Here is a 22,179-nt window from a genome sequence, read left to right on the forward strand (position 1 = left end):
AATAATAGTAGTAGTAGCAGCAGCAGTATAAGTAGTAGTAAGTATAGTAGAATAGTAGTAGTAATAGTAATAACAATAATGATAATAATCATTAATAAAAAAGGATTTTCGTTTATAACGAATTGATTAAATTCATCGACGTATCCCGACATCTTTGAATCTTTCGCTTGTTTATCTTAATCGTTTATTGTTAATATATTATCGATTATTCGATAATGATAATATCTGGTACAATATTCTTATTATAAAGAAATCTCTTCGACTTGCGATTGTTTACTTATATCATTCTTCTTTAAATTTCATCAATTTTAATGAGTTTGTTCAATATACAGTGAGTACATTTGTTTAAAAATAGCGTTATTGAATTGATTATCTTTTAATAAATTGAAATACTCATATTAGTCATATTATACATAGAAATATAAATTTCATTTATTTAATGCACATAGTTTTTTGTATAATTAAATAATAATAAAATTTAATATCATAAAAATATTCAGACAATGAACAAGTTATATAAGTTTATATTTATGTTTACAAACATTGTAAATTGGCTAAAAATTTAACCAATAGTTTATTACAGCGAGGCAATTGTTATGTTCCAATATTTTTATGATTTTAAATTTTATTGTATAAAAATTACATGTTTATTAATCCTCTATAAATAATCTGAGTTGTTAAGAATAGAGGGAAAATTTTAAATGAAATTTTTTTGTCTTAAACGAAACTGAAAAATTTTCTTTTATTTAAAAAATTTAATGATTATTTATACTAAATTAAAGAATTTGATAGATATTTCAATTTTTTTTGAAATTTAAAAAAAAAACAGACTCGACTAAAGATTTATGAAGTTAAAAAAAAATATAGTTGCCTGTACAAGATTAAATTTTTATTTCTATTAACTTTGAAGAATGTTCTAATATTATAAAAATAATCAATTTAATAACACTATTAGAAACATATATATATATATATGGAGCAATAATTTCTTGCATACTATGGTGTCTGAATATAAATGCAAGTCACTGTAATAAGAACACGGTAGAGGGAAGAGCGTTCGATATTTGATAACCATGAAAACGAGCAATGTCGATCACTTCACTAGTGTAATTCACTGCTTGAAACTTGATCAGTAGCAGCAACGATTAAAGGATATACTTACTGAGCGTATAAAGGACCGTGTGTGTGTGTGTGTGTGTGTGTGTATGTATTAATTTCCGAACTTGCTCTTCTAATATCCAATGTTTTATTCTATCGATGTGAGATAGCACGCAAAGAATATATCTAAATATGTTAACGTTATTCTATCGTGCTCGTCCTCGTATTTGGTTTCGTGAGATTTCTGACTCCATAACGAAAGTGCATTATTCACAGCCCATACTCTTATTTCTTAATCTTTTAAACAATCGAATCTAAATGATCGAACGTGACGTAACGCGATCCAACCGCGTATTTTATGTTATGTATGATATGTTTATGTGTCTTCATTTGACTAAAATACTATATAATGATTTGCATCCTGATCGAAACTGTCAAACATATATCACCAATCAAAAATTTGAAATTACTTAAATTATATGAAATCTTTCTTTTTTCACATTCTATTTACTTTTAATTTTGCTATTAATTGGAAATTAAAATAACAAATATAATAATAATAATTTGATTTATTTAAATCTATTTTTGATGAAAAAATTTTCTAACCTATTTATTTCTTAAATGCTTGAAGTTTATGAAACATGTTAGTCATTTCAAAATTTTGGTAATTTTACTTTTAACAAACATAAAAAAAGATAAATATCAATCTTTCTTTTTTTTTTTATTTATTTATGTTATAATTTTTTAGCAGGATGCAACACATTTTACATGTTTCTTTTTCTTTCTCTTCCATTTCTTCTTTCTTTTTTTGGCAATTATTTTTATATTGAAATTTGAAAAACGAGATCATAACAGTTTGAAAAATTTATAAATCACATTTTTCTTTGTGCCGTTTTGTTGATCAATTATGCATGATCGCATGTTCTCAAGCCCGCGCGAATCGGTTCGGTCATCGTGTGTGTATCATGTGTGTGTATGAAGTGTAAATGTGTATAGGTTTCAAGATATTTCGAAGAAACCTATATAAAGTGCTAACGACAAGTGCTCTCGAACACGCGGAGTTCCAACATTAGTTCACGTTACACGCTTAAGTACCGTTTCCGTTGCACGTCCGTCTACACGATTACGCAAGCCCCTACTACAGAAATAAACTTTCGCGACATAATTAACCAGCGTAACCTAATAATTAATCTCCCGTCTATATGAATCTTACGAAAATAAGCTTCCTTTGGTTCGTGCTTGAAATCATTCTGCCCTCTATAGTTAAGATAATTTATCTGACAATTTTTTCTTTTAAGATATGTTAAAATATACGAAGTCTCAAAAGTTTTTTATTTTTTATGTAAATTTAGAAAATATAAAATTTATAGAAATATATTTTTTTTGTTGTATTAATCATAAAAAAAATAAAATGATAAAAATTTCTTTAAATTTCTCGAAATATTAAATAAGAGATTTTAACTAAAGAGGGTAACATTATTTGTGTGATTTCTTTCTATTTTGAACGATTAAAACATGTTATTGATCAAGATAAGATTCCTTTTTTATTTTTTATCATTTCGTTGCAAGTCGCAAATATTTGTTATGAATTTGAAATATGATTCTATAGTTTTTTTATGAGTAAGCTTTTTTATGTGATATCGAATATTTATTGATAACAATAATCATAAGTAGTAATTGAATCGTACCATCAGGTCTATAAAAACGAAAACATGAGCTTCGAGATCGATCATATCAAATAAATTGAATATCTGATCACTTAAAATTAGAATCAATTTTGCAATAATTGCAAAGCGAGCAAAATTTGTTTTTTGATGCACTTTCATTAGGTTGGTGAGAAAGTTATGTTTTTGATATTAAGATAAGAAATTTTAAATAGCTCATAGTATTATTATTTATGATAAATTAATTTATAAGCATAGAATGTTAAACATAAATTAAATATTTTTGAAACGCCAATGAAATTGAAAAACTTATATTAATTTTTAAAATATTTTTTTTATAAATGACACATTATTTATTGTATTATATATATATATTCTCTACTTTAATCCAACCATAGATTAAAATAGATAAATGCAGATTAATATTATTGTATAATATAATTAAGACGTAAAATAAAACAATTTTTATTTTTAATCGTTCAAATAATACAAATTTAAAAAAGATTTTTGAATAAAATATAAATTATAAAACAAATTGAGAGTTAAATATAAGTACATGTCAATATCAAATTTGAATTTCAAATTACAAAATATCATTTAGTAAATGATAAAATGATCGATATACATAAAGTTTCTATAAATATTTTGGAAAGTACAAAAGAAAAAAAAATAACAATTATTAATAAATCTCATAACAATTTTATAATATTTATACAAAATTCCAATGATTTAAAAACTATGGATATGTAATTAATAATAATTATAATAAGTTGATTTATTGTACTCACAAAACTAACACTACTTTTTCACCAACCCAATTATCTTTTCGCAAATCACAATCAAATGCCGCGTCGGGATGTCGAAAATAAAAAATTAATACAATATATTTCTGTTCAATAGGAAAAATAGCGCAAACACTACTACAGTACTCGAAGGAAGCCAACTACGATTGTGGGCTGAAACGTCGGTTACAAAGCTGTCCTAGATATGCGGCGTTCAACCGGAAACTCGGACTGCCACTGTTTCACGACCGAGGAAGCCTCGAGCTGCTATAGTTCAGTTCGTACGTATGTACATAGGTGTGTACATATGGATATACAAATGTACTAACTATGATAGCAGAATACAGAAAGGATTGGCGAAGTTTTTTCTGCCATTTCTCTTTACACGTTCGCTTTCTTTTTTTACTTGTCTCTTGATCACGCGCAGCATATACACACACACATACACGCATATACACATAACACGCGATACATGCATACACGCACGCGCATATCACTCTCCTTTGGCACGTTAGCTCATATGCTACGTTTTACATGATTTTTAGCCTATCGTTGCGATAAAAAAATACAAGGAATAAAAATATATCACGTAACAACGTCTCTCTCGTTCGTCATCGACGAAATCACGAGAGAAACAACTCGTCAGTATCCTAAAGCTGTCTTCTTTCGACATTTTCACGAGTTCTTGGAACTCGAAGGAAAAATGTTGTTTCCTTTTTTGCATGTTATTTTTCTTCCTTTCTTTGAGAAATTCTCCGCAACGTTGCGAATGCGATACGTATAGTGTAAACCTTCATTTTATATCACGATATTTCGCGTTAAGAATCGAAAGGGTGTTTTTTTTTTAAGCTATTTCGATCTCTTCGGTTCGTTATCCGATCCAAGATAGCCATCAGCTAGGTTGCGGAGGTGTCAATTTTACCAACAGCCACGTATATAATTTTGGTTTTTGTTTATCGACCAGCTCGTATTGAAGATTGCTCAGACCATCCGTGGCAAATCTTTTTTTACCTGTTTTTAGATACTCGTATCTGTGGAAATTGAAAAATTTAAAAATAAAAAGTTATATTTATAACAAGAAATGATTAAATTTCATTTTAAGAGATAGAAAGTTTCTTATTTATTTTTGTGTTCATTTATTTTATTCGATGAATTAAGTTTGAAAGTATTTTCAATTTCAAGAATCCATCATATTAGCAGTGTATTAGTAATTATAAAAATTATATTTTATGAGTTACTTTGATCGCCATAGATCGATGTAATATCTATCGATATAGTATTTAATTGTGTTTCAGTTTTAATTGCACACTAGATTTTTAGATTAACTTTGAATTATAATATTTAATGATTTGTTTTCTAATTTACTTCATTCTATCTCTTAAATTAATTTCTCTAAATTAATTCTCTTAAATTCATTCTGTAATTATATATTAACTTTTAATAATTAATATAATAATTAGCAATATTATGAAAAATAATATATAATATAATAATATAAAAAATGGAGAGATATTAGAAAAAAATGAGTAAAAATTGAACAGATTATGGAATCATGGCAGTTAAAATAATCATACCAATATCGAATCTCATTATAGACATAAAATATTTATAAGTGCTATTTATTAAAATAAGTATTGGAGAATTTTGATCGATGAAATCAGTATCAGTGACATTTAATATAATTCTTAATTCACATAATTGTTGAACTTGTAAATTCTGAAATTAAGCTTATTTTTTTCAGATTGTATTCATCAAATGTTTTTAATTACCATTAAAAAGTAGTTAAAAATGAAGCTAAAAAATGTTGTGTTCCTTAAAACAAAAGTTCAAGAAACACAAAATGACTGAATAATTCACCTCTTTGGATTAGCCCTTTCCTTCTTGTGCGTAAGCATTTTATACCGTGCCACATTCGCCGGATATCGAGAGATATGAAGACCGTGCGCTTTGATTCGGTTCGCCATGTCGTCGTCCTCGCCACCCCAACCCCAGAATACATTGCTGAATCCGTTTACCAGTCGAAACTGTTCGCGTGACACTGCTGATACGCCGCCAAATAAATCGGCATATGGTAACCTATGTAAAACAATAATGATGGTATATGGTATGTATTCATAGCCATTTTCAAATGAGAATGAATTTGCAATTTTGCTATTACTAAGGATTTATAGATAAAAGCTGCGTCCAATATTATTATTTCAATATTTTTCTAGCTATTGAAACTTATCGTAATTATTAGAATTATCGAAAAGCTATGATGAGTATATACAATTATTTTGATATTTTTTTATTTTTATATATTTTAATATGATTATTATTATTATTAAATTATAAATATATTATAAATTATAAATATAAATATATGTATATATATATATATATTTTTCAATAAAATTATTTAATTTATAATTTTAAATTAAAAATATTTTAAATAATATTTTAAATAGTATAGATTTAGTATGATTTTTCATAAGTGATTGGTGAAGGAACTAAAAAAATGTCGAATCAATAAAATATAAAAGTAAAAATAAGAAAGTTTTGTATCTTATAATATAAAATGTATATTGATATATGTTTTAAATAAAAATTTTTTAAATTATAAAAATGTAAATCAACTTAGTAATTTTTTAAATGTTTTTATTTTTTATTCTATAAATTTAATAAGTGAAGCTTTTTATATCTATATCTAGAATTTAAACAATGAATTTTAATATGTCTTCTAATATTTATTTTAACTATACTATAACTAGTTTTATCATATAACTAGTTAATAATAGAAAATAAAATTTTTCAATAATAAAGTTTTTCATTTTTCACTATATTCAATACATGATGAATACATGTAATTTGTTTGAATATAAATAAAAGAAAGATCAAATGATTTTGATAAAAAAAAATAAATAAATTTAAATATATCTCTTAAAAACTTATGCATGTTTCTTCTTTTATTTCAAATATGAATCGTGTAATGGAGTAATGAAGCAACAATAATTATATAATCCAAAATTGTGAAAGTTTTGAAAACAATCTTAATTGAATCAATTATTGATTTAATATCCCACCTATAATTGAATTTATCCACCGCGACAGACATGTGCCTCGGTTGCTCCGGACACGTGTACAGATTTCTATCGTTTTCAGGAAGTAGGTCGACATCGTGAAAAATGAAACAGTCGAAAGGTCGTTCCTTCAAGGCTTCCACGTATCCTACGTTCATGAGCATCGCGCGATTGAAAGCGTCGCTACCTGAAAAACAAACAGAGTTACTCGATCGATCGTTGGTAAAGGTAAAGTAGAAAATTTTGAATGAAGGCGAATATATCATGAATTTTTTCTCGTTATATATATTCTATTTACTTCTTGTGTATCTTAGAATAGAGGACACGGTTGAAAACTAAGCGTACCTCGATCAAAAGTTTCGTATCTTATCTCTTTACAGGGAGCCTCGAGGAGACTCGAGAAACTGGCAGAAAAAGTAGGCCGTAAGCTCTATCTTCAAGCCTACACTCGTTTCACTATTCTTTCAACAATTTGCAGATGCACGCAGGCAAGCAAAATCATTGATACACACATACTCAATCTTTTGTACGTATATATTTGTTTTATCGATACCTCGACATCTTTACCCAAATTTTAAGACATAGGAGTTTTAATCTATAGGTCATGATTTTCAAGGATGTTGATTTCGTTTGGAATCGAGGATTTTTCTAATAAAAGGATTTATTTTAGTAAATTAATAATTAGTTTAAGAATGTTTTTTTTTTAAATTTTGTTTTAATATATAAGTATTAAAATAAAGGCAGTATTTTTTTTGTTCGGCATCTTTTTTGTATATCAGATATTTATTTGATATTTAGTTGTTTGGAAGATTTTTGAAAAAGTTATATATTGTAGCAAAATATATTATCAAATAATATATATATAATATTTTGTAAGTTGAAAAGAATTAAATGAAGCTAATAATCGCTGCCTGGAATAAAAAATGAAGAAAAAATTTATTGTAACAATAATTTTAAAGAAAAAAAAAATTAAATGATGAATATACCAGAAGTAATTAATAGACAGAAAAATAAGAATAATGAGAAAGAAAAAATTTGCAGTTGTATTATCAAAAAAATTATTATTATATTGTAAACTTTAATAATCTATACGAATTTTATTAAAATTTTAATTTTATTTGTAAATATCTAATGAATATATTTTTTGAATATAATTAATGATTCAAACATAACAATATTATATTAAAAAAAATAGAATTAAAAATTCTAAATATTTCCATTAATTGAATTATTTTTTATGTATTTATTTTAAAAAAAAATATTATATCATATTGATTATTGTATTAAGCATTTAATTAATGACGATTTGAAAATTTATTTTAAATAATTTAAAAGTAGATTCTTTTCTGTATAAATTATTAAAAAATAAAAAAGATCAATATTAATCAAAATATAAAACAAATTCTTTATCACATACATTAGATATTATAAAACATTAACAGTAACCAATTATTACTTTACATATTTATTTTCAATTTTTTATAATTAGAAACTTATTTTTTTATTTTATTTTATCATCTCTGATCAATTAATATTTCTACAATCTGTTTATCTCTAACTGAATACTATTAAATTTATCAAAAAAATATTTCAACAAAAGTTCAAAGAGGTTTAAATTGGCACATCATATTATCGTGCAAGCAATTTTTTGAAAGATCTCCTCTTTTGTTAAGGAATTATTTACCTTAAGAAATACTTTTTTTTCACTCATTTCACAAAAACAAATTCAATGGAGTATTTTATATGCAAATATCCAACTAGATGAAGATGTGCACACACCTAGATTGGTATATACATTAAGTATAGATAGTTTTCACATCGCATATATACACGTACGATATATCGATGCATCTGGGTCAATCGGAGAACAACGTAACGCACGAGATCGTGTCAAATGGGAAAAAATGTAGGGTCGTGGTTAAAGAGGAGCTATTCTCAAGAACGAGATGCCTTGCTATCGATAATCCTTGCACTATTTATCATGTTGTGAATCGTACAATGAAACCAATCAACTTCTGCCCGATATTTCAGATGCAGTTTTTCACGAAAATATTTGAATATTTGAGTATTATTTATTATAAGGAAATAATGATTTCAATGGAAATTTGTATACATGGAAAACATTTATTAGACATGAAACAAATTTCTTTGAATAAATGAAATCAAAGTTTTAGCATTTTTCTTACGTTTTGAATGCAATTCTTTTTTTTTTTTTCATAATAGAATGACATTCTGGACATTTAAAATTTCGTTCTAATGGAGACTTTATCATTAATTTATTTTCATTTTTAATGAAATATTATTTAAAAGATCAATTGCGATCGACAATTAAATCCTATTTTAATTATTATTTATAAATATTTACTTTAATTGCTTGTCAATTACTAATTATCAATCCATTCGTTAATTGTTAATTTTGCCAATATTACAATGAAATCTTGATTAAGCAAATTATTCGAGTCTAAATTAAATGAATATCCAAATGAATAATCTCAGATCTCTTATTGAATAAATATATTTCAAAATTTTACAAGGTTTAATTGGTGATTCCTGAGATGAACAATTTTTTCCTTTGAAAAAATTTTCGTTTTGGCCAATCATAGAGCGCGTAGATTTGTTGAGTCGCTATGGTAGTGTTGGGTATGTGCTACTCGCAAATTAAACAAGCAATATATAACGATTTATCAATTACGTATATCCAACATTATGTGATCTGTGATTGGTTAGTGTTTTTTTTTTATTAATAATAATTCGTTAACAAAACCGAAACGAAAGAAAATTTTTGCAAAGGAAAAAATTGTCTGAAATCACCAAATTTTTTCTTCTATTTCTTCAATTTTATTCTCCAATTCGTCATTACTAACATTCTCAATATATTGAAAACTAAAGATGATAAAATCCATTAAAATTCATATTAAAATTCATTGCTCTGTGACAACAGCTGATCTATGGTTATAAATGTAAATGAAATCTTTGTATTTATTATCATAAAGAAAATTCTTCGTGTTTCAACCTTCAAGTTTTATCGACTAGACAGACTCGCAAAACGAAGTTCGCGTCCTCGAGACGATTGGATTGTTTAATGGAAGACCACTAATCAATAAACTCGATTCGATTCGCTTGGATGCTCGCGTTCTTCGAATCGACAAAGAAGATTATTAATGTGATTCGATTCTATGGATACAACGACGACAAAAAAATATTACTATTTCTTAACTGAAAAATAATAATTTTATGTCGCTTTATAAAAGTGTTATCTAACGGTTTATGAATCACGAGTCTTTTTTATAATATTCTTTCTTCTTTTCTTCTAATGGAATAAAATGGAAAATTAAAAAAACAAACACAAACTTTATTATCATGGAAATTACCAATGGGCTTTGAATAAAAAGAATTATTCTGATTCGTATAAAATATAATGTAATTAAATGTAAATATATTAAAATAAATCTAAGAAATTATTAATTAAAAATAGAGATTTTCTAAAAAAATAATTTTATTGTGGGTTTGAGAATTGAAATAGAAACTTATAGAGATAAATTAGAACAAAATTGTATGGGAGGAAAAGAGAATTAATATTAGATAATAATTAATATATATTGTGAATCATAAAATCAATATATTATTTTAATAAATTAAATGTTTAAATAAATTTGTTTTAACAAAAGTTGTATTCCAGAAAAAGTATCTACTATTTCAATAAAAAATTTGGAAGCAAAGGATAATGGATTATGTGCATACACGAAGCAGAAAATCTCTTTGAGAAAGTGAAATTAATCCTCAAAGTTTCAACTTTTTTTATATATTTTTTTTGAACGTAATTTCATCTGGGACTTTTTTATAACAGAGTAACAAAGCATTAAAAATTGAACATTTATTTATTACAGAATATATTATAGAGATTAAAATAAATAAAAAAAAATATTGCTTAAGGCTTATTTAATAAGATATAAACAATTTAAATTTAAATTAGATGAAAATTTAGATTAGATTTTATCTCTTGTGTTTCTTCAAATATAAATTATTTATAAATAAATTTTTAATAAATAAATCTTAACAGAAATTTATATATACTTTTGTGTTTATTTTAGCTTTTAAAATTTATAATATAAAATTAAAAAATATTATAACATAATAAAAATAAAAATAAAACAAAAATTAACAAAACTTTTGCAAGATTTCTAAAAATCTGAAAATTAACAGATTCTTTTTCATTAAAAAATAGGTACAATTACACAATTTTGATTCTTTCATTCTCTATTAATAAGGATATTCAATTTCTTTATATTACAGGGTGTTGATATATTCGTGAAAAATCTTTGAAATTAATTTTAAAAAAGCAAAAAACAGTCACAAAAGATGATACAAAGAAATATCCATTCAATTTATTTATTAAATCATAAACAATTTCATTTTGTATTAGATGAACTAACAACAGTGTGACAAAGACAAAAATTGCCTCATCTCGTCTCTGTTCATATAATCACATTAATTTAAACCATTTACAATTTAATAAGCGATATTTTTACAATTTCATCAGTTTCTTCCCTTTATTTTGATCGAATTAGAATCGAATCCTTAGTATATTCCACGAATATATCACCCTGTAGATCACGTCCACAATGCCACGTCATTCGTCGTTTCAAATCTTTTCTCCGGTGTTTCACGACAAGGAATTTCAGTGACGCGACGTCGAGTGAATCGCGCGCGTTAATCTCTTTTACGTCACGATGATCTAAGCGAAGGGGAATCACAGAAACACCAGCGAATTAATTTCCTCGTTCCGATAATAACCGCGACTCGGTCATAAAGGGAGGGAGAGAGAAAGGGAGGAAGAGCAGAGAGAGAAGAGAGAAAGAGACGAAGAAACTAGGACTCGAGTTACAAAGGAATATTTAAGCATTGAAATTTGTTTTAACAAAAGTTGTATTCCAGAAAAAGTATCTACTATTTCAATGAAAAATTTGGAAGCAAAGGATAATGCATACACGAAGCAGAAAGTGAAATTAATCCCCAAAGTTTCAACTTTTTTTGTAAATCCATACAAAGCAATGTGTACAAGTCGATAACGGGCGAAATATGCATACATTCGTGGCAAATCGAGACATCTCTCGAATCTTGTGCCATTGATACCGCAATGCGGCACGTGGCGGCAACAGCTTCTTCTCTCTCGTCTTTGCGATTAAGCTTTAGTCTCGCTTGCTTAGAACTAGAGCCATTGTTATGAGCCGAGTATTCCAAAGAAATTTATCTCGCGACAATTGACATAACACCTGGATTAATGGAGATGAGCAAAAGTGTAGGGATTTTTTTTTCATTGTCCCAATCGTTCAGTTCTATTTCATTGATATCGATAATGACGTAGATGTAGAAATAAATAACACATAGAATGTTAAATTCGTTGGAATACATTTGAAGAGTTGGTTCCAGAGAGTCCATAAAAAAGAAAAAAGAATTTATTTTTATGTTATATGTCGTTTCATGTAGTGCAAATTTCAATTGTTTATAAGTTTAATAAATATCAATTGGTCTTTTGTATACCAATTTTTGTATTTTATCTCTTAAATCGACTCTTTAAAAAGTTCCATGGGATTATTATCCACATGGATTTTTATGTAATTATGAGAAGGGAGATCGCAGTTTTTCATAAAAGAGCACCACGTATCACTGTAATTACAAGAATATCTAATGAGATGTTGAAGTACTCGAATAAACTGAAAAAAATGACCACATCAACAATCAATATAATTGTATCAGCGGAGAGAAATTTTTGTGATGCATTATAAAACTCATCGTTATTTTAACTTATTTTTCAAATCCTTTAAAAAAAAATAGTACTAAAAGAACTCAGATTCAGAATTTAAAATCATATAAGAAATAAATTTCAATCCCACTTCATTCAAATACACCACTATGTTACGTTTATCTCATAATCAACAGCTCTAAAACGTTATCACCATTTTTCGAAGGTCGTGATATCCAGCAATAGTTTTTCGAGGCGTATCGAGAGATCGGTTGCCATTAATCGCGATTCTCGTGAAATACGAAATGCAGTTTATCGGCCATCGCGTTGTATCGTTGCCGAATATCGCCACGTAACGAATTAATCCGTTAAGGCCCAACGAAACGTTTCATTTAATGCTAGTAACTGAAATCGGGTCTGTGAGATAACCAGGCAGAAAAAATTGTCCAAATATCTGAGAGGAAATATACGAGTCAGAGTGACAAATCGTACGTACATTTCACGTAAAAATACATTTCACATGGTAATTTTATTTTCTATGCACATAGAAATATTTGTATTTTTTTATATTACTATATATAATGAATGTAAATGTACTTACAATATATATATATATATATAACATATTTGTGAGATGTATAATTTTGATTGATGTTGACATTTTCCGTGAATTAGATATTCCTTGATATTTTGGACAATTAATGCTGAGATTTATAGCAAATGATTAAACAAGAAATATTTATAAATCAATTTTAAGAGGATATAAACGAAATTTTAAGAGGATATTAAAGATTAGATAGTTAAAAAAAAGAAACTAATTTCTTTAGTTTCATTTATAATTTCTTTCAATCACTATAATAATATTTTATTTCAATTGAAATAATAGCAATAGCTCAATCAATAAATTGGAATTATTTATTGTTGATTTTTCAAATAGTTCTCATTCAGATTATACCGCATGGACCAAAATTGATAATAGTCGAATATGTAGCATCTGGAGAGTAGCCAGATTGAAAATAAACTTCTTATTTCAACTTAATTAATTTTGGCGGTAATTTTAGTACAACAGAGTATTACTAGGTCGCAAAATAACATTTTCGGCCATGTTGATATTGTTATTTGTTACATTGCATATCTTTTGTTGATATATTCTACATTGATCGATTTATTTTCCTATAACATAATGATTAATTTTTGAAAAACAAGATAAAATTCATGAGAAAATAAAGTAACTTATCAATATTCATGCACACGATATGCAAAAATATTCAAAGAATACGCATTATGATATTTGAAAATGAAAAATCTTTCCTATTTTTTATACAGCGTGTAAGATAAATACAAAAACTGAGGGTTATTTATTAAATTATAAATAATTTATAAGTAATATGAAATGTGATAGAGAATTAATCCATCTTCGTTTCACTTCATCCAGTGCAAAATTTAAATACAATGAGATACAAAAAAAGTACAAAATATTTAAATAGTATTTTAATATTCAAATAATATGCATTATGATATTATTTAAAATAAAGACGAATCTCTATTTAAGCTCCATTATTTTTATTAAGTTTATACAAATTTTATTTTGCATAAATATCTACTTATCAACATTAAAAAACTATTCATAGAATTTATTATTAATAGTAAACGTTCTAATATATAATTGTCATATATCTTTTAAAATAATATTTTTCTCTTAATTGTTTCTTCTTTGAATTAGAAATTGAACAATATTAAATTTCTAAAAATTTGAACAGAATTTTTACAGATAAGTAAACATCCCTCTTTAAGCATTTCTTTCGTGCAAAATAAAATTAGTCTAAGAAACCAAAAAAGCAAAGATTTAATTTTTATTTTGTTTTGGTTAAATTTGAATAAAGTTAAAGTTTAATAAACTTATAAAACTTTGAAATCTATATAATTTTTCACTATTATTCGATTGATCTTAATATCTGTATTATTACAATATATTTATATTACATAAAATATTTTAAAGATATTTAATCTCTCCAATAATTCTTACACACTAATGTCTGATACGAATGAGAGAAATGCATATAATATTCATCGTTTCTGAAAATTATTGATGATCAAATATTTTAAAAATCCGAATAGTATTACATATTTAAATTTTGAATTAAGTTTTAACGACAGTGAAAAAATTATTTAAAGGCGATATCGGTGCTAAACGAAAGATCAAAAATCATTAATTTAACACGATATTTATTTCTTCGATACATATTTCGACAAATAATAAATAATCATATATAAAAAAAATCACGTTATCTCACTGCTCGGCTTGGATGGATAATCGAAAAAGCGAAGAATGCGAAAGAGATTCTCACCTTTTTGCTCGATCACAAATATTTGATAATCGATCTGTTGGCGAAGCAGCATCGGATGAAGATTGTAGAGCAAAGTTTGGAGATGCTTCGGTCGATCGCGAAACGGAATGATGATGGCTACTCGATGCCTGGCCGTGCAATTTGTTGGACAACCTTTGCCGCCGGGCTTCACCTCGGTGAACGTCTTCTCCATCACCTCCAACTCCGGGGGTGATTTGCTAACAGTCAGCGGGCCAACTGCAAATAATCCATCGGGCCAAGCTTTTAATCTCGCGGTTAATTTCGCGACCCAGTTGGCAATGGCGCTATTCATGGATAATTATCACGTATTATATCAAATTTAGAAAAGACGATTGGAAGAGAAATTGCAGGAAGGGTCGTAGAAAAAAGATCTCGAACGTATGTGAATTTCAAGATAATATTAAATATGATTATAATTACAACGAATACGTAAGTTTGTAATTTTAATTCGTAAGAAGTAAGAAGAAATACTATATATTGTATTTTTGCATATGATATGTTGTTGAAAATAATTATAACAATTATAATCATAGAAACTAATTTCTAATAGAAATTCGTAATTCTTAATCATTCGAATGATTATTACGTATGCACATTTATTATAAAATAATAGAAATTAGGATTATAGAATTTGGTAATTAATGACAAAAATTTAATTTGAATTTTCTTAAAATAAAAATAATGTTCATATTTTATAAAATATCTTTTATATAAATTTTTAAAAATTAAAAATTTTCTTTTTAATATATTATATTATTTTTCAATGTCACGTGATTAACGAGCTTTTATCGAAGTTCACACCATAAAAAAGAAAAAGTGAGCGAAAGATCCCAATTTCAATTGAAAGGATTTCATTCGAATCTTGATGGAGGAACATTTCAATTCAAGTAAAATAAGTGGTTCGCGTTATATATTGCCTCGAATTGAAATTGCTTGAATTCAAATACTGAACGATGCTTAAACTATGAACACAACATTTAAAAATTGTTTATAACGAGACAAAGAATCATCGATACAAAAGCTGACATTTATATAAAATCCCTTTAAAACTTTTAATGCGTATTTTCCGCCGTTCGGAAAAGAGAACAAAGAAGCGTTTACCATGGCATTGATTCGCTATTATCTTCTTTTTATTCAAATGAATTACTACTGTATAGAATGAAAACAGAAGGAGTCAATAGCAGATCGTATACATATATATTTTTCTTTCAACAGTGAAATAAAATTACAACAAATTCCAAGCATGCAATTCAGAAAGTAATAATTATTTTTCCATCATTAAAATTTTTGCAAAAAGTATAAGATACTGGTATATTTGAGACTCATAATCGAAGAGTTCTAAAGATTCTAAAGATCAAAATAAATCCAATTTTTTACATAAAAATATCCACTTGAGAATAAAACTATCTAATTGTTATGGAGATATGGATATATTTATAGCGAATAGATACGTGAAAATGGATATGTAGCGATATAATTATTCAATTTGCAATTTCGAGAAGCAGTTTCGAGAATTATAATATTTTGAGAGTAAGTATGAAAAGACGAAACGACTAGAATATTTGGAATAAGAATGAGATAACAATGAACAAACGACAGAGACATATAAACACAAATTTATTTCTAGACACAATTCTCAGAAACAGTTGTGGAAATAAAAATTTCAATATATGTTCAATAGTTTATAAGACAAAACGTAAAACCTTTTTTTCAATTTCTCAAATAGAGCAATACATTTTACGAATCCATTCACTCTATTTTTTAATAAACTGAACATTGAACTGAGAGTAACTGACCAACAGCAACTTTTATTCTCAAGGTCCACTTACAAAATACTCTCATAATATTTCTATTCTCAAGTCAATTTCCTCTTAAATTTCTTAAAAATTACATTCAAGTTTTAGTGTTTAAGTTTGGTTCAAGTTTTTCACATGTGACGGATAATTAGGAGGAAATTAAGGGTGACAAATCGGGCATTGCAGATTTATGCAATGGTATAACTTACTGAGATGAGGCGAGACAAGCGGACATCGCGGTATCACGGTATTGTTTGTCGAATTTGCGGCCAAAGATTCCTGTGAACTTCCAACGAAGTACGTGTTTCGAATTGAGTCGTCAGCATCCAGCTTGGAGAAGTTGGAATTATCCTTACCACCCCAAAGCAGGGTGGCATTGTTGTTACCCAGTATGCTCGACACCGTTACAGGCCCGTATATGATCAATCCCCGTGGATGATGTCTGTAGGAACGATCCGCGTATCTGAAACAAAATGTTGGATCGTCCGATAATTTTTTTTTCCATCGATATCAATGATCGAGAGGTCAGAAAATATTCGATATTATGTTCAATTATGTTCAAACCATTGGAAGAAGGGTGTGAATTCCTTTCTCGATACTTTTATCATTGATATTTTTCTCTTTTTACTTTTTCGCGTGGCTTTCTCTTGATTTAATTTTGAATATCCAATGTTTTTGATAGTCTTTGGAAACTTCAACTTTGAAAGATTCTCATTCTATGTCATCGCGAACGGTTAATAAAACAGAATTGTTCCCAATAATCAATTATTCTGAATCATCTGAAATAAATGAGAAATATTCAGGAATTTGGATTTTTCATATTTTATTATAGTTAATTAAGAAAATGTGTTACTATTCATGTTTCATTAGTTATAATTATGCCAATAACACTGTTCATTTTTGAGACAAAAATGATTTCAGAGAACGAGTTAACCATTGGATTAAATTATTTGATAAACGAATGGTCGATCAATATCATTTGTACAGGTGTATGTTTTATTTATAACTTATTTATAACTAATTTTTATTGATTATTTATATTTACAGATAAAATTTAGATGTGTATGTATGCATATAACATTTCTTATTTTTATGTACATAAAGTGACTCATATATTTTCACGTGGAATCAATATATATATATTTTTTTTAATATAAATAAAATAATAAATAAATAAAAAGAAGATATGACAATTAAACGCAACAATATCGATATTCATTTGTTATGACAAAACTTTTTTTTATAGAGAGATATATTTTTTAAAATATTGTTATAGATATGTGAATAAATCTGTCATTATTTAGAATCTAGATATAACATGATATATCATATGAAAATCATAAGAAATATTGCATATTTTATTCCTTTTTTTTCAAGATTTTGTAAATAAATAATATTTATAAATTGAATATCAAAAATGAAATTTAATTTGTATTTATTTTTTAACAAGTAGATATTTTTCTAATTTAAAAAATCAGTTTATTAATAAAATTATAACAATTCAAATTTAATAAATTGCATTCAAAACGTGACACAAATTCTTTTGACTTCAATTCTATTTCACGATAAATTGGCAATAATTGCTATAATATTATCGAAACTCTTGCAACCAATCCATAATCCGATTCGATTCGATTTTGAAATAAAATTTTACAATTGGATATTTATTAATATCATGTTTGAATCTTAGTTTAATTGTATATAAAAAAATCCTAAAAAAATATCCTGCATATTTAACAGTTTATTTAATAATATTTAGTAATATTTAAAAATTTAATTTTTATTTGTGATTAATCAAAATAAAGTCTAACCCAATCCAAATTTCATATTTCATAAAAAAAAAACAAAAATTTTTAACATTAATAACCAAATCATTTCATTCCTTTCATTACAATTTTGATCTCATTTAAATTCAATCAAGTTATAAAATATCCAAAATCTTTCACGTTTCCTATAATAAATAAACCACGTAATCAAGTACGATCAATTTTCAAGTATTTATATCATACACTGCAAAGTAAATGTATCTGCGAAAATTTCATTTACGTAATCGAAAAATCAAAACAAATTATATCAAAAGTCAATCCTTTAGACGACAAAGTTCGAATCACGAGGGACCGTAGCTGGATTAAAATCACGTTCACGATTGCTTTTCGCATGGAACGAGCAAATTAGCAGTTGTTATCTATTATAGCCAAGGCTGTGTGAGCTAGAAGATTAATTTCAGGTTAATAACGTTCTACAACCGATCAGGAAACCGATAGATCTTGCCTAATCGGTAATTTTCCCGAGAAACCTGCTTCAAACTGTGACGCAACTGCGAACCAAGATTTTCGAATCGATTCGAATCATTTCATATCGCTTCAATTCAGTAAGTCCGGGTGAATTTAAATAAGATACAAACGAGACACTTCACTCAACTCGAATTTAAGCCGCTTAAAATCTGAATTGTATTGTTATAATTTTGTGTCCACGACGCGCAATGATCATCCAAATTGAAACAATTGAAGGATATCTTGATTAAGCTTACATTTTTATTCCAGATTATTTTTAATGATTAATTAATGGAGAAAAACGTATAAATGTATGTATATATATATATATATATATATATTTTAACAATTTATAGATAATAATTTACAATTGACGAGAATTAGTAATAAAAATAATGTAGATAATTTCTTAATTTACAAAGGAATATATTATAAATATATAAATTTATAATAAATATATAATAACAAAAAAATCAAAAAGTAATTCAAAGAAAGAAGCAAAACGTTAAGTTTTTATTTTAGATTTTTAAATTTAATTTTCTGTATAAAGATTATAAAGATTCTAATTATAGAATTTAATTATATTATGTATAAATGATACACAAGAGAGATGAGATATTTAAAACTAAACTATGTGAATATTTTGACTGATGATAAAAAATGTGTTATTAAATTTTACATAAACACATAATTTGATATAAATAATTTCTTTATGGATACGCAGAGGTCATATGAAGGTTAATTTTCTTTTTTTAAATGAAATAATATTTTTTTTTACATACTATTTAGTAGAATCTTGAATTATAAATCATTGTGTGCATCTTAAAACATTGTAAAAGAAACATATTATTTTACATAAAAACAAGTCAATTTTCATATGATGATTCTATTTTCATATAATTTTCATCAAATTATGTGCTTCTCGACATTATGCAAATTTGGTCTGATATATTTTTTTCTCAGCCAAGATATTTAAACGATTTATTTTAAGTGATTCACCCTATATATACATATAAATATATATATAATTTTAATACTATTTTGTCATATCATTTCACGAATCTTGCCGAGGTCGTTGCTTCATTGCAAAATTGACTCAGATTTCGATTTGGAAATTGAAATTCAATCAATGATTAAGTCTTGCGATTATAAGAATTCCTTGAATCGAGGCTGCAATATTTCGTATAACTGTTTCATAATTGTTCACAAAAATTTTAACGATTTCTCTAGAATGGATGCAACATCAAGAGTTTTATTGCGAATTAAACTTTTTTTTAATTTATGATTCATTCATTTGATGATTTGTTAATACTATGCATTTCCAATTCAATGAATTCGCAATAATAGAAGCGATACATTTATGATCGATATTTTAGATTAAGGATAATATTAAATGCATAGAGCAAGCAATGGAGCAAGTAATGAACACTATATATATGCATGTGTATGAATATAGATGTATCTATATCTATATGCATACATATATATAAATATCTAGTCCACATTGTACAATTAAAATGTTATTATAGTAAATAATTTACATGTTTTACTTTCAATGTGTGTTTTAATTATAAAATTATAATTATATATCTACTATTTTATTATTAAACTTTTTTTTTATTTTATTTTATCTTATAAAAAATTTTATCCGAACCAAAAATTCTGATTTTAATGAAAGTTTGCATATATGTATAACAGATTGCATGTATATGTATAAGATAATTTTTTGTCGATAGAAAAGAAGCGTCAAATCCAACTCCAAATTTTCAATATTCTTTCAATCTTGTTTACAAATTTTTTTTTAATTTTGGATACTAATTTTTCCTCTTTCAAATAATATTTTGCTAAATTTAAAAAATATGTTTTATATATATCAATTATGCATTGTATATTCTTAAAATTTTATTATTAATAAAATAAAATTACTACTAAAATAAAATAATAAATTGTTATAAAAAATTAAAAATGAATGCGTTTCTTTTAAAATACATAAATAATCTTGGCTATTCGATTTACATTAATAAAACTTTCACACTTATTCATATCCATTCATTGTTTTTGACAATACATTTAAATTACATTGAATTCAAGATTGTGATTACATGTCATGATATCACAGTAGATTATCAGACAAATATATACAAAATAGTTTTTAGTTTCATAGGAGCGAGAGATTTAAATTTTAATTGGAAATGCAAAAAAATGAGACAATACGAATCAGCGATTCGTCATTGTTATTAAAAGAAAATCGCAACGCGATGGATGGAATAATTTCAACTCGATTTGAAAATAATTTGACAATGGTAATATCGACATTTTTTGCTAACGTGTTCAGTCACGCGTAAGAAGTGTATGAAACCGTCGAAGGATAATTATACGCGTATGTATGCGAAGTGATGCGTACAGGATGCGCGCGTGTTGCATTTGCAAACAGTTGTGTTGTTAGTTTCGATAACGCGCTCGAAAATTGACTCTTCAGCTTGAAAAAATTACATATGGAGTAATAAAAATAATTTTTTTAACATGAATTTTATGATACTCGATATGTGTTCGTGAGAGGATCTTTGAAGGATCGATATCGAGGAGGATAGAGATCAAAACAAACAGAGTTGGTATACAAAAATATCGATCGAAGCTTATGAATTATAAACATGAAGTTAGATGAAGTGAGATGCAGATAGAATAAAACGATGAAGTGGAATGAAGAATAGAGCAGTTTTTATTTAATACGAATTTAAATTATTTAAACGTAAATTTCGATTTTTGTATTCTTTCGGTCTCTAAAGATGTTTCAAATATATTATACATACATCTTGTATAAAATGTATAATGTATGGAATGAAGTTGTTATAAGAATAAATTATATAATAAAAATAAATATAATTACAGAAATCTTAGTACTACATCTTAATACTACATATACATACATTAAAACACATACAAACTTAAATTTTTCAGAGTAATATATTAATAAAACATCTTTGGAAGGTTATTAATTATAAAATTCTAAAAGCCAAAACAAAAAAATGATTTGATGTACAAAATATCTATTAAGACTCATTTATTAAATTATAAGTAATTTAAATTTGCATCACGTGAAGTGAAACGAAGATAGAATTCTATTTCTATCTACTGCTTAATGTAAATTTAAATCACTTGTAATTTAATGAATAAGTTTTAACTTGTTATATTTGTACTACAAAATTCAATAAAAATTCGTTCGTGTTTCTTTAAAAGAATATTAACAATTTTTTAGAATTTGCATAATTAATATGTATATGTTATTTCGTTTTATTTATTTTTTTAAATAAAATAAATATATATTTACTTTTTATCATATTTCTTTTTAAAGATTTCACGATAATGATCGTTTCTCTTGCATAACTATTTTCAAT

The 22,179-nt window shown here is 26.0% G+C and overlaps 1 protein-coding gene and 1 long non-coding RNA gene across 5 annotated transcripts in view; one reads left to right on the forward strand and one right to left on the reverse strand.

Moving 5' to 3' along the window:
• Positions 1-3,211: 3,211 nt before the first annotated feature.
• The window catches only part of LOC107992518 (beta-1,4-N-acetylgalactosaminyltransferase bre-4), a 99,931-nt gene continuing 80,963 nt past the window's right edge, over positions 3,212-22,179 (reverse strand). For all 4 annotated transcript variants that reach the window (XM_028664167.2, XM_062073358.1, XM_017048452.3 and 1 more), the window contains 5 exons: positions 16,721-16,974; positions 14,695-14,931; positions 6,607-6,790; positions 5,402-5,620; positions 3,212-4,575 (listed from right to left, as the gene is read on the reverse strand). In XM_028664167.2, coding sequence (XP_028519968.1) covers positions 4,437-4,575; positions 5,402-5,620; positions 6,607-6,790; positions 14,695-14,931; positions 16,721-16,974 — 1,033 coding nt within the window. In that variant the 3' untranslated portion in view covers positions 3,212-4,436. The remainder of the gene's footprint in view (positions 4,576-5,401; positions 5,621-6,606; positions 6,791-14,694; positions 14,932-16,720; positions 16,975-22,179) is intronic.
• Positions 6,693-7,728, forward strand: LOC133665876 (uncharacterized). Its single transcript, XR_009829315.1, has 2 exons — positions 6,693-6,831; positions 6,984-7,728. It is a non-coding gene; the product is annotated as an uncharacterized LOC133665876 (long non-coding RNA).

Source organism: Apis cerana, linkage group LG3, assembly GCF_029169275.1.
Source record: "Apis cerana isolate GH-2021 linkage group LG3, AcerK_1.0, whole genome shotgun sequence".
Lineage (NCBI taxonomy): Eukaryota > Metazoa > Arthropoda > Insecta > Hymenoptera > Apidae > Apis > Apis cerana.